Here is a 14,860-nt window from a genome sequence, read left to right as displayed (position 1 = left end):
AAAAAGAACTCTGTGTGTGTCGAAGTACCTTAATTGTTGAGCTAACTATCCTCCATGCTCACAGCTACCCAGTAGTCATTGAGACATTTGAAGGCAGTATGCCAGGGTACTGGCAGTAGTCTTTGCCTGTACCTTTAGTCTCCCTTCTTCTCTCCCTGCCTGCATAGCAGCCTGATTGTATTGTTCTTCTTGCTTGTTATCCTCTTTTTTCATGCTGACCTTAATGCTTAGAATTTCTCTCCTAAGGCATCAGAAACTTGTTCTTGCTTTATACGTATTTGCAAATGCTACCTGTTTTTCTTGACTGAATTCTTCCTTAAAACACATATTGTCTGCAACCCACTGTTACTATGTGAATTAAATTTAGTAATAATTTTATATATACTAAACTAAAATCTGTCAATTTCTCTGCCTGTACTGAATGTCCAATTCACATACATTTTATTGCACATTTTAAGTTTGCTTGTACAGAGGTCACCTGTTCTAATGGTTTGTCAAGTGTCACATAAGTCACTATAACTGTCTTTGGAAAGAGATCAATAATATTAAACTCCAAGAGAGGCTCCAAGTGAAAGAGTTAGGTGTTCTTATGCTTTGAATCTCTTTTCTCAACTCTAATCTGCTATTCTCTCTGGCATAACTGAGGCCTTCTTTTCAAGAGAGATCTGTAACTGAAATTAAGAGTTATTACAGATGAGGACAGAAGTGCCTTGCCAAAGCTGGGTGTGATTAGCATATTGCAGGCTTTTTTGTTCAGCCAATACTGCAGTTCCCTCATTTTGCATAACCTGCAAATCAATTTAGAGATAAATAAGTTATTAAATAAAATCTTTAAGTCTTGGTGATTACGGCATTGTTCTTAGAATAATTTTGATGAGATTTACTGGGGATTCTGCTCTGTTTTCAACCTGGTTCTCAGAATTTGGGTTATATTAGCACTGCTGTATTCCTCACTGACTGTACTTCTCCTCCCCAAATAAGTAATCTTAAACAAGCAAATTTAAGCCTGTAGACAGAACATCCGTTCTTCCCAGTTACCTTCTTTGAACTCCTTCAAATTAGTCCACATGTTCCTGGAGTATCTGCTACAGGGTATTTAGATGATAGTGTGAAAAACATACAAATTTTCCTTAATGGTACTTTCTAGACTGTGAAAGACATTTTGGGAGTGGGGAAAAAAAGTTGTTATACTGATTTTTATATAGGTTTTCTCTTGTATTCTGGGATCCCCTGAGTAATTATCTTGATAAATAGGCCACAATTTTTTTTCTATTTGCCAACTGTAGAGGTCCAAAGACTACGATTAGTGTTTAAAGCTATTATGTAAATCTTCTTTGCCCCAGTTTAAGTTAATGCTCTACATATGGTATGCCTGGTAGGGTGAAAAATAATGTTTGCTCCTCAGCCAAACGATACATAGAAGTGCTAGTGCTACTCTTGGTGTGTTTCTAGAATAGGAGTGCTGGTCAAGGAGTTTATTAGTACTGAAGCAATCATTTTAGTTTTTCATGTACAGGATACAGATGACTCACTCCTTCTGTGTTTTAGCACTGACATGAGACTGTTCTGTAAATAGCACATGTTCAGAAATAGGACACCTCCCACCCCCATTAGCTATGAAATCAAGGTAATGTAGCATTTGATTTTAAATCAAAAAGCAGGAACAAATTTCATCACTAGTACGAATCTGGAATTTCATTTTGAGATAAGGGACCAAATTTCTTTCCAACCCAGCAATAGGCCCTAATTACTGTTTGTCATCTAGGAGATAAAAGGAAAATAAAGTAAGGATGGCTAAGACTTAATGCCAAGATGACTGATAGTAGATGGACAGAGGGTTTTCTTTTTTCTTTCTCTCTGAACAGCATTTCAAGTTCTTGCAATAAAACCTGAGAGTTTCTGAAAGGTAAAGTAAGATTGGTAAATGTAGTCTACAGGGCAGTGTGCTGGAAGCTGAAGAGTTTGAAATAAGTTATGTTAATGCTGTATGCATTTTGTTATAGAACAATAATGTGACTAAGAATTCCTCGATTACAAAGCTAAGAAAAGAGAAGAGGGTCACACCTCAATTTCCCTCTTGGGAATTCTGGATTTCTGCCATGTTTACCTGTGATTCACAATCTGAACGTGGAGCAGGAATAAGAGCCAACCCAAAACAAGAAAGAAGGGGAGAATTAAAAGCAAATAAAAAAGTCCTGCACCTGGGATGGAGTTAACTCACTAAGTAAGTACAAGATGGGGACAGACTGGGTAGAAAGAAGCTTTGCAGAAAAAGACCTGGGAGCCCTGCTTGACAACAAATTGAACATGATCAACAGGTTCCCTTCTAAGCAAAGAAGGCCAACTACATACTGAGTTATATTAGCAGGAGTGTAGCCTGCAGGGTGAGGTAGATGGTTCTTCCCATCTATTCAGTGTTTGTGAAACCACATGTACAGTATTGTGTCTGGTTTTGAGCTCCCCAGCACAAGGAGGCCATGCTAGCATGTGTCCAGTGGAGGGCTACCAGACTGGTTGGCAGGAGAAATAACCTTCCTGTAGATTTAGAGAATTCTGATACTTAAGCAGGTTAATATGAATAACAAGATACCACATACCAGCTGCCCGTGTTGATTGTCCACACACATACCCTGACTTTCAGAACAGAGTATCGTTGTGGTAGCTTATTCCTTTTGCAGCTGAGCAGTGCAATAGCTCATACCTACAAACATACATACTCGCTGTTTCTCAGCATCTGGTGCAAGTTAATTACCTGCCTCATGGTAGCCTATGCATATGTCACAATTGAGAATTCACCCATTTAGTTGTACCTTACAGCAGTACAACAGCTTTCTGAATCGTTCAAATCCACGTTAGTATTCTCCTCTTATATTCGCTGCCATGAAAGAATGAACAAAATGTGTTAAAAGCTGGTGTGAAGACACGGTTTTATGTATGAAAATATACCGTAGATTTAAAAGCTCCACAACTACTGCATAAACCTTCTCTGTTAGTTCTTTACACATATTTTTGCGAGATCTCCATAGCCCACTTTTCAGGTTGAAGGGTGTGCCAGTTTCACAAGTTCTTAAACTTTTTTCTGTTTTTTCAGATTAGTTCAGTGATTCCCACTGGTGAACAAGATTATTCCTATTTATAGAATATCCTTCAACACACATTCAGTGCTCAAGTTTGTCACCAATGCAGAAGAGTAGATCTCTCTTTAAAGAAAGTTAAAACACACAGTAAACAGCCTTTAACTCTAAATGTAATGAGAGGATGAGAAAGGAAAAATGAAAACACCATACAGAAATGATTGGGTGGTGATTAAAAGTAATCTTTATCTGGCCCAAAAGCTAAATTTATGCTCTGCTGTTGTTTGCAGTAGAGATGTCATGTAGGGTGTGTAGGAAGGGCAGGATAGCTCTTGGGAAGCGGTGTATATGGAAAGGGAAATTACTGTTTCTGAGGTGGAAGCATATCGTAAAGAACTTAATATGTTGAAACTGAACAGACCTGATTGTCCCTACCTCAGAATACTGAAATAACTAGCACATGAAACTTTAAATCCACTAGTTAGGAAGTTTTTAGAATTTATCAAAGAGGAAGTTGTCTTATATGACTGGAAAAGGCTATCTATGGAGTCTCTATTTAGAAACGGGCAGCGACATCTGCCTGACTCCAAATTTGTTTGATTTCAGTACATTAGTTTAGAACATACTTTGAGGGAAGGGGTGCTTACAGGCATGGAGGTGGACAGCAAACGAGATTAAACAGAGCACTGGAACAGGCTGCCCAGGGAGGTTGTGGAGTTCCTATCCTTGGAGACATTGAAAATGCACCTGGATGTGTTCCTGTGTAGTCTGCTCTAGGGGATCCTGCTCTAGCAGGGGTTGGATGTGATGATCTCCAGAGATCTTTTTCAACCGCTGCCATTCTGTGATTCTGTAAATGTGTCATGAATTTACCAGAGAGGTTGTACTACACTAACACACTATCTAATGTTGCAAGTAACTATTTAGAAATGAGCAAAATAATTAAACTTCCCTACTGTAGCACTTCACTGCAGTGCTATACATCCAGAACTCTAAATTGGTTAGAAAAGGTGAATTTAATTTGGAAAATAAACTGAGGGTAGTTCTGTGCTCTCTGTGAATGTATTGAGGCGAGAATAGGCACAGCACTGGGAAGAGCTATGTACATTGAAAGAAAGTACTGTGCCATCCCTGAGGTCTAAAATGTTGTCCAAAATACTTTATTGGACTATAAGACATTAAAATATTTGTTCCTTACCATCAAAATAACAAGTTATTTTCCAAAGGATTCAAGATCATATTTTTCAGGTCTGTTACAAAGACTGCTGTCTTAGAGGGCTCCCTGGTGAGATTCTGTTTTCCAGAATAGATAAGCATTGCTGCTGTTGGAGAACAGGAGGATTCTCACCTTTTTCCCATTTGACCTGGTAATGGGAAAAAGTACAGTTACAAAATGAGTGTTACCTGGCTGAAGATGTAAAAAGTAGATGTTTAAAACAATTATCTGGATAGTTCATTTAATTTGATGTGATTATGCTCAAACTGCGACAATGAGGGAATCTGGTTTAAACCCTGAACTGTAAACAGAACTGAAAGAGTTCATTAATCTCTTCTTCCTGACATTCTGATTTGGCATTCATTCAGGACAGGGAGGAAGCTCAGATCTCCAGTTTCATAATAACACCTCTCAACTAGTTGCTTTTCAGGCTGCTGTCTGGTACCTCTTTATAGATCTTGGGGTTTTATATCAGTAAAGAGTTGTCATAGTTGTGACTAAATTTCTCCCTCTTTTTCAATGGCTCAGTTTTCAATCTCTTCTAGTGTCAAAACACTATTTGTTCGGCTAACCGCAGTGCTCAATAGCTCGCTGAGCATGGAATTTAAATGTAAAACAGGTTGTTTCATAAACAGCTGAAGTAATGAGGACTGATTTTCTATTGAAATGTATCCTTTTATCCTAATTTACTTCTCTACAAAACATTCGCATATCCCTCTCATATCACCTACTTACTTGGCTGGAGAATTAACAACAGACAGGATGGTTACTGCAAACCCATTCACATGCTAAAGTGCTGGGTAAAGACTGAGGTGTAATTACTTTCCTTTACAAGGAACACTCACTTTGTTCCTTTTCCTATGCTTCCTTAGTTGCTGATTTCCACAAAACTAGCAAGAATTTAATCTGTTGAAACTGCTGATGCTTTGTCAAATTCAGATGAAATTAGTCAGAAGTTTTGAATGGGAAATACCTAGAAAGACAAACATTCCTTTTCACAAGAAAAGAAGTTGAAGACCTTCAGAGGAAACAAATCTGCGGTCACTTCAGGTCTCAATCATACCTAATAGAAAAGGTGGAAGCCTCTATCTTTTTTCCATCACAAATAATTTAAAAAAAAATGCAGCTATGAAAAGTCTTGTGAGGGAAAAAAACGTGATGCAGAAAGCTGTGTACTGTAGGAGAGACAAGTTCTAATTATGTCTCTCCATCTCAATCCACATAAAAGTGGAGCTGTCCTTTTGTCTGTGCTAGATATTTGCAGGCAAAAAAACCCCACTCCTTTGGAGACATTCAGGTATCCAGCTTCTTCAAAACTTGTTTCAGATGATAGGAGTAAAGGACTGACAGACTTGTAGGTGTTCCTAGACAATTGGAAAAAAACAAAGGCAGCATACTCTGGAGACTTATAAAGGACTTACTTTTTTTTTCCTGAGGATGAATTAAAAAGTCAGGATCTGAATCTTTTTACTTACATTATTGCTATATAACACTGAGTTGACTGATTCCACTGGATCTACTCTGCATTTGGTGGAAACTAAGATAAAACTCAGGTACTTTATTAGCATTCTGGTCAACAGAACCTCAACCAACTGATGCATCTTTCTCTAAGGTAATTGAATAATAAAATTGAATGAAAGTGGACACATTTTGAGATAATTGGGCTCAGGAGGCTTGTTTTCTCTTTTTTCCCCCAAAAAGTGGACAAGCTGATGTTCTCTTAAAAGTGCTTATGATACTTGGAATACCTAATATCTTTTCGACATTTCCTGCTTCTAAAAATACACAGCATATAGTGTGTATATTTCAAAATATCAAGCCATTTATTGACATAAGGGTGAATACAGAAGACTTAAACAGGTTGTGTATGTTTTATTTAATAGGAATGCAAGCTGTGTATATCCAGAGTAAAAAGTGTGTATATTTTTCTGTATCTGGTGTATAATTCTGTGATTCAGTAGATGGGGTGGATGGTGCTGTAGGTGCTAAATCACAAACAACATTTTAATATGCATTATGCTCCCTAAAATAATGGGATGCTATTTTCAAGATGCCTATTTCTGAAATTCTGGATTATTTGGAAATGGAAAGATTTAAGATAAATTAGGTTACTCAATTTCTGTAGGTTACACAGATTGGAAATATTTCCCATGTCAGTAGAAGCAGTTATAACAGCAACTAAATCCTTCTTTTCTTGCATGTTTTGAACTTACTGAAATTATCAAGTGATTTGTACTGGGGTTTTTTTGTTTGTTTTTTTTTCAAGTGCTGGTTGCAGCCAGAATCAGGAAAGCAGGAAAGGGGAGAGAGAGAGAATGAGAAAAAATGTAGGCCTCATCTTTTGGACTGAGTAGGAGCTGGATGTGAAGTAGTTGAAAAAGCAGGAGAGAGAGCTCCTGGTAGTCTTCCTATACTTGCCTAGAGAATTCACATAACTAGTGCTGCTGGTAAAGGCAGTCTTTTTGGCTGTACAGAAAATAGGTGTGGTTTAGTGCACTGTAGGACATGATTCTTGTTCTTCTAAATTCTCATTCCACCTCTACTATAGATTCCCTGATGGTTCTAAGTTCACTCTGCCTCAGATTTCCCTTTTGTATGGGGGATGACACTGCTTTGAAAAAGTAATGACAGTAGTCAGGGAAGCATAAATGAGATGGGCTTCTGGGTAAGCAGTGTAATTGAAGCTTCATTTCTGACGCGACACGTATGTTGCAAGGGGAAGGAATCCATGTTCTGTAGTCTTAGATAAGCGTAGAACAGCTGTTATAGAAAATTAATCAGCAATTCACTTGCTTTTAAGAAGCTGGCAAGACAATTCAATAATGAATGTGGGTAGCTCTAAAAAAAGAAGCGTTGGTTAAAATCTAGAAATCTAGACATGCCTTTCTTCTGTTGACTTTGCTGATACATGGAGAAAAGGCATAGACTGGCTCAGGCCAATGAAAGGCTTTACTTTTTTATGAAGTGGTTAAATTAAACAATTTTCAAGTATAAATATAAAGAGTGTATCTAAACACATTGTATTGTGGATCTTAAGTGCTTTCACACTCTTTTCCCTTTTCATTGATTAAATGGACAGCTCTGTATGAACGATTCTAGGAGGAAGGACTATTAAATGATGGTGTTTTTTCTCCATAGGAATGCTTAAAATAGTAATTGAACTATATATTAGCTTCATATTTCTAATGGAAAACTTCAGCTTAAAAATTAAGATTGGAAATCAAATACTTTTGGAATAAAACTTCAGAGTAAAATGCTGTTTCCAGAACAATAATTCTTAGAGTGCTCATTATTTTTGTATTGTCCTCAAATTTGCTAGCGGAAATGTCATCCTTTTCAGTGAGAAGAAAGCTAGGCTGGTACTGGGCATTGCTGGAGATCTCACTTTTATATGTTGTCTTAAGAAATATTAGGGTAGAATTGGAATATACTCATATAAGGACAAAACAAACAAACCCTCTTCTCGTATGTTTAGGGACACAAGCCAAATACAGAGAAGGTTACTTGGGTAACCTATACTTTGTCAGTGCGGTGCTGCCAGTTTCTCACATCCTGCTTAGCTGATCCTTTGGACCTTGGTTTGGGTAACAGTTCTGCAATGCATGGAGTCACAAAACATCAAATGAATTTTTGTAAGATTGCAGACATCTAACATTGGAAAAGTCAATGTAGTTTTTGTGCTCTGGATGCAAAAATTTGTACAAAATGTGTATTAGTGATACGCTTCACAGTGCTATTGAAACTGTGTGCCCTCAGAAGTGTGTGCAAACTACTGAGGTACAGCGCAAAACCTTTCCTAGTATGGCCTTGTTAAAAACAGGGTAGATGGGCAGGCAAGACCCACCCTGTAGAGACATAGAATCATAGAATGGTTAAGGTTGGAAGGGACCTTACAGATCATCAGGTTCCAACCTCCCTGCTATGAGCAGGGACACCTCCCACTAGACCAGGCTGCACAAAGCCTCATCCAACCTGGCCTTAGTTTTCATGTCAAATCATAAGAGAATGAATGGAAGGTATATTCTTTCAAATGTGGTAGATGTTGCCCAGCAGATTCAGAAGTTTTTAAAGACTACAAAGAGTAATTGCACAAGCTTTGTTTCTATAGGAAAACTACTTAAAAACACGGTGAAGTTTAGTTTTAACAAGGTAGCACTGTTTTTCTCATGGCATGTTTTTTTCTAAGAAGGATGATAACATTGTACATTGTATTATTTTCCTAAGCATGTTATTCTAGTTCTGTTTTCTTTTTTGTGTTCTGGAAGTATTTTTTGTCTTTTCTGGTTTTTTTGTTTGTTTTGTTTGTTTGTTTTGTTTCTTCACTACAGTTCTTTTTTTTGTTCTTTTTATTTCCTGAGAAATCCTTTAAACTCTTTACCATTTTTATAAATACCTAAAATTGGCTTCATTTGTACTAGTTCATTTTCTATTGTCTTTATGGACTGGGATGTGTGTAGAGCTTGTAAGCCCTTTGGATTACACAGAGACCTATTTGTTTATGTAATCAGACATTTTAATCATGACACTTATTTAAAATGCATATTTAAAAATACACACCGTATATAGTCTGATGCCAGAAGGAAGCTCTTGCTTACATTGTAATGTGAGAAGTGATTAATACCAAAATTGTGTATGTGTAATTATATATACTAAGTATTTTTTTCTCCTTGTTAATATTGACAGTGCTCTTAAACTGGTTAATATTTTTAAGTACTGATAGACTAGAAGCTTAATGAGGAAATGTGGATATGAAATTACTTTGTCTCAGAAATTGTCAACAAAGAGCTATTCTCTCAGTATACCATGTATATCAATTTTCTTGCAAAATAGTATGATCTTTTAGTTTTTGGTAGTTTTTCAAAATATTTAGTACTTAAGCTGTGGAATATGAGATTTTAAGTAGGCATTGATCATTCTACTTTTATTAGATGTAAATAATATTGGTTTTCTTGCAAATTAAGACTTCATTGGCACATGAGCATAATTCAGTAATGATCGGATAAATGCACACAAGCCTACTTGATTCCCTTTTAACAAAAAATAATAATAAAAAAGAAAAAGTAAAAACTATAGATTTGCATCCTCCCAACTGCTATGCTGGAAATTATACTATTGATTTTAGAGGACTTAAGTCCTTTTATATGTAACTCCATTGTTTGAAATACATGGAAAGAAGGATTGGGAGCTAAGTATGCATCCCTTTCATTCTCCATTCGAGCCTTAGTATCTGTGTCAGAAGTGCAGAGGACTGGACATGTATTTGGAGAAAAGGAAGTAACTACACAGACTTTTTTCTAAGCCTTTTAATATAGCATCTTTCAAGCACAGCAGCATCTCAAAGGAATCCAGCTGCTTTTTATGCATGCATTAGCTTTCCTGAACCTTACTTTATCAGGGCTTTTTGACTTACCAATATTCAAGCTACTGTGGTAGCAACTGATAATTGTTCTTTTGAACTATTTGTAGAAAGCGTAGTAACACTGAACCTGGTGACTGAAAGGGCAGTTGGATGGTCATTTATCTGGCCTCTACATATGGTAAGCAATCTCTGTTAACCCCCAAAATAAATCCTGGGCAGCTGCTGCTTTGTCAGCTGTTCATCCGGCTCCTCTAAGAGAAGCTCTGTGATTTTCAGGAAGTGTTGCTCTAACCTGCAGCACAAGGTACCTCCTGCTTAGGGTAGAGCCACTACATGTCAATACTGTCTTTTTGTTTGTGTGCCCCAAATCTGACTGCAGTGTAGAACCAGTTAAAATTAAAGCTATCTTTAATTAGGACAAAGTGGGGAAGGAAGTCAGGAAAGCTGGTCTTTTTATTTCCCTCTTCTAGGTGTTACTCTTTTGAAGGAGGATGCTCCCATGTCACTACCCACACCAGCCTACTCAAAACTAAGGTCTAGGAGTGTCCTGGCATTAAAGCGTGAACTCTTCTGTTATGGACAAAAATACATGTATTCATGTAAATTAAAGTTAATATATTTCCATGTGTACATTATATATATTTATGTTTAGTTTTCAAAGGTTTTGTAGAAATAATTCCTTTTTAGCATCAGAACTGATAAGACATTGTAGAAAATGAAGAAAATAAAATTCTGGTACCTGCTTTAATTTCAGTATTCTGAAGGTAGGACCCATCTCATTATCCTTCTACCTAGCACTAGAGATACTGAGGTGGGTGTACCTGCTTCTAACTCCTGTTCTAGACTTGACAACTTCATCAACAGCAAGGAAAACTTGGTCTAGTTTTCTTCACTGAGGTTTGCAATCTGTACAGAAAAATTTGCAAATTTCAGAGTCTATTACAACATGGTTATAAAAGCCATGTAAAATTATTTGAATTTAGCAGTATCTTCTCCCTCTGGCTGTTCTTCTTCCCCAACCCCCCCCCCCCCTTTTTTTTTTTTTTCCTCTTTAACTTAACTACAGCTGTGGAATTGCCTCAGTGGTAAAAAAAGCATTTTTCTCAAGGACTGGCCTAAATCTCTAGTTGCATTGTTGGAAAATACAGCTGTGTAGAGCCAAATCTAGTGTATTTTCAGGCTTGTTTTGATGATCCATTGGGAGTTCTTCTCTAATCTTCTTTCAGAGCTGATGAAAAGGGCTGCATTGACACTAGGTAATGCCAAGCCTTTTAGTTTAGGTAGGAGACAGAGAAGACACACGCACAGTTTTATTTGCAGGTTCAAGGCCGACGCTTTGAACTGTGTTGCCAACATAGTTGGCAGTTGCTTTTTCCACTGAAAGCTGGAAGAGTAGTTGCTAGGAATTGCCATAGGAGACATATTGGAACAATTTGAAAATTGAAGATTATGGACTTCATATGGAAAATGCATCACTTATTAAAACAGTATGGTATTTCTCCAGGGCAAAGACTCCAAATAGAAGCATATCCACTATTACACTGCCTGTGTTCTTGTGTGTTGTGATACCATCCCCCTTCTGCACACACCCAAGGTACAACAACATGCCCCATAATTTGCACTTTATGATTCATGCTCACTGTCTCCTCATGGAATGCAGAAATAGGGTTTTCCTGTATTCAGTGGGGTTTGTGTTTCAAATGCTGTTCTGTTCCCTTGACTAAGAAGGGCAGACTGCTCCATCCATGCCAGAAGTACTCCGTTTAATATATCATGTCTCCAAGACACACTTTGAAAGGGTGCAACCTTAAATACATTGTTGTCACAGAGAGTTACAGCTACAACATTTGTTACTGCTACTTGCAAGAGTGAAGGGGTAAAGCACAGGAAGTATGCAATATAGACAAGAAATTTTGCTGGTGTACACTAGCGTAGCTGCGGTCACTGATTTTTGTTAATGGAAGGTCCTACACAGAATGTAGAGGTATGTCACAGTCAAAATGCTCATGTGAGGTAGTTAACACTGATTGAAAGCTTTGTTATAAAGAAAAGAAAAAAATAATCTTAACAGCTGTTGGAAGTATGGCCTTCCAGCAGTTACTGAACTGAGCTGGAAATGAGCCAACAATTTGAGCTGAAAAGATTTGTATGCAGCTACCAGCCTTTTTTTAATCACAGTGATGTAACTTCAGAAGCCACAGAAGTAGTATCTATGTTTTTGGATCTCCACAATGGTTATACTGTCTGCTATCCCACACAAAGCAGCAGACAATTTCCCCCAGGAGCTGCCAGCAGCAGAATACACCATCTTCTTCTCAGCACAGAGAGCTTGTGCAGAGACAGAGAAGAGGATGGCAGGTGTCTTCTGCTCAATGCAGAAAGCTGGCTACTGATCCCCACTGCAGTTGGCATAATGGGAGAAATGGTACTGCAAGTTAAAACAACTGCCTGTATTACCCATTTATCTTCCCACCACTTAAAAAAGAATTTGGAATAGATTAAAAATTACTGTCTGGAATTTTTGCTACTAGCTCGGGATGTTTTAATGTCTGTGACAAACAGCCAGCTTTCTAAAAATACAGCTCTTGCAAGTAAACCTCACAATGTGTAACTGCAATACATAGTATTAGATGTGAATTTGCTACATTTGCAAAATTTAATGTTAAGACTCTTGCCACCACTGCAACACAATGTTAAGTCTGCTTTTTGAGATTGTTGACATATGACCATCTTGCATCAGCATCATACAAATGCTGACCGTAGCCATGAGCATTGTGAGACAGTAAGTAATTTCTTCCCTTGCTTAGGTTAGGCAGATCTGAAGGTTGAATAAGAAATGCAGGAGCTACATGTGGAGGGATTGCATGCAGACACAGTATACTCTTAGACTCATCAAAGCTTACCAAAACTAAACACTGGGAGATGTTTTTGTATAATTTCTGTAATATCAGAGATGTCTGTTATGTGCCACTGGTGCCAAAGACTGCACCACTGATTTGAGGAATCATTATTTAACTCACTGTGTAAGAGTAACAAATATGCTGGACTGTTCAGTGTGTTCTTCCACTGTGTGGTGCAACTTGCCTATCGCAATGAAGGCAGCTAGAATGGGATCATTATTACTCTGGCCTGTCAGTGCCTCTCCATTCCCAGAGCTGAGCTGCTTTTGATAATGATCTCTTATTTGCTGGGAGATCATAGAAGACTGACTGTTTGAAAAATCACTTTGTCAGTGCTCTAGCTAGCTGCAGTGCTTATGTGTCATGCCTAAGGTGTCCTTGCCCCTCAGTCTCTGTACCTAAGTGAGAGTGCTGACAAATGGCTAGAGCATCTGTCATTCTCTTCTTGGTATCCTACTCCTCTTTAGTTTATTTTCCATTTTCCCTTATTGCTGTCTCACCTTTGTTTCCTTCCACTGTGCCATAGGAGTTGAGAGACTAAAAATGTCAAAAAGAAAAAAAAGAAGGGGGGGAGAAAGTGGTCGTGTATAAGATTGTTCTCAAGCAAGTGATCTAAAGTGACACCTTTAAAAGTTACTTTTAAAAATTATGTCTTTTTCAGTCATGTTCTAACCTTCAAATTACCTAACTGCTTGCTAGAGTACTTCATTTTCCTTTGTGGTTTCATGCTGATTTCTTAGTGTTGCTTTGAAAAGAAACTTGAACTCTTTTGTCATGTTTTAATACCCGTATGCATGATGTTCTCCTATAAATGATATTTTGATGCAAAAGAAAGCAAGCAGAGGTCAAAGAAGATACACAATGTACCCACTCCAAGTCAACAAGGATAGGGAGATTAAGCTCAACATTTCATGACCATAGTTCAGGTTTAGTGGCACAGCATGTTACAGCAGCCAGGCATATTCTGTCATCAAAGATGCAGGTGTTTTGCTTTGCACAGAGTTTTAGTTTTCTTGCACTTCTTTTATACTGTCAGGCACATTTAACAAAGCCTGATCTAGAGCTACAAACTTTATCAGTTAACTTACATCTTGCAGTGTTTTGCTAGAGATTCCTGGGTGCTGTGCTAGGTAACAAATCAATGCAAATGTTAGAGTTTGGACTTGATGTTTGAGATACGTAAGAAGTCATAGTCAAATTAGTTTTTGAACAGTTGCATATGTGGCGCATTTATCTCAGGAAGCCTCATGTTCATGCAACTTCAGATTTTGACTAAAGTTCCTATGCTGGGTCTTTAAGAACAAACATCAGAAATGTCTTTGGCTTCACCATGTCTGTGTTGCACCAAGTTGTGTGGTGAGCAGCCTGTCTTGTACACGTCTTCCTGTGAAAATGGAGGGCCCATGTCAGCTTACTAAAGTTAGTAGAATGGCTTCAATAGCAGATAGCAAGTGGGCAGCATCTCTTCTGGCAGTGTTCCTATGGCCAATGGAAGGAGACCTACCCCATGTGCACTGTAGTGTCAATTTTTTTTGGTCTTCTTTACTAAATACAGCACAAGAACCCACAAACTGTTCATGTCTGGGACAAGGGGGAAAAGACAATCTGCTATTCCACAAAAATGCCAAGCATGACAAGAACTTTGCATAATTGTAAAAAAGGTACTTAACATTATGAATCTGACACTTAACACTATGAGAGAAACATGACCAGAGGAAGTATAAAAAATGCCAAGACAATCTTATTTCTACATTGACCTAAACCAGCTAATTTAGAAAGAGAAAGCTGTCTTTGACCCTTAAGAGGACTAGTTCTGCACCCTAACAAACTTAAAAATCACCGTTTCACACCCAGTACGTGCTTCCTTCTTGCCCATCCAAAGTCTGCTGCTCATGAGCCTGAAAGGGGCCTGATTTTCATGGAATATTGAATTCTACTTTATGGAAGTGGGGCCTCCCACTAGGATGTCTTAAGTTGCATGCTCACAAAAAGTGATTCAGAAAGTCTTGTCTCCTTAGGAACTGTGTATCTCTCCATTATGGAGTGTAGTAGCAGAGAATATTGAGAGTTGGAGAGAGGTATGCTAGTTGAGGTATAATACGTGAAGAAGCACATACAATTTTTGCTTACAGAGGATTTATGCAATACCATTAATCACTGCACAGCCATTTTCGTTGATGTTAAATATCTAGCCATTATTTGAGATTAAGACAAAACAAACAAACAGGCTTAAAAACCCTAAGTAGTATGAATAGGTAGAGGTTTTAAAAAATGAATAGTATTTGAAATGACTCAGTAAGTACTATCAGGA

The 14,860-nt window shown here is 37.8% G+C and overlaps 1 protein-coding gene across 5 annotated transcripts in view; it reads left to right on the top strand.

The window, feature by feature from the left end:
* Positions 1-14,860, top strand: part of LARGE1 (LARGE xylosyl- and glucuronyltransferase 1) — a 275,262-nt gene that overhangs the window by 45,793 nt on the left and 214,609 nt on the right. The window contains exon 1 of one of the 5 annotated variants that reach the window (XM_051625658.1): positions 9,808-9,827. The exons of the other annotated variants lie outside the window; for them this stretch is intronic. Coding sequence (XP_051481618.1) covers positions 9,825-9,827 — 3 coding nt within the window. The 5' untranslated portion in view covers positions 9,808-9,824. Of the gene's footprint in view, positions 1-9,807; positions 9,828-14,860 lie in introns of those variants that run through there. 5 annotated transcript variants of the gene reach the window in all.

The sequence above is a fragment of the Apus apus genome, chromosome 1 (genome assembly GCF_020740795.1).
Source record: "Apus apus isolate bApuApu2 chromosome 1, bApuApu2.pri.cur, whole genome shotgun sequence".
Classification (NCBI taxonomy): Eukaryota; Metazoa; Chordata; class Aves; order Apodiformes; family Apodidae; genus Apus; species Apus apus.
This window is presented reverse-complemented; position numbering and strand designations above follow the sequence as displayed.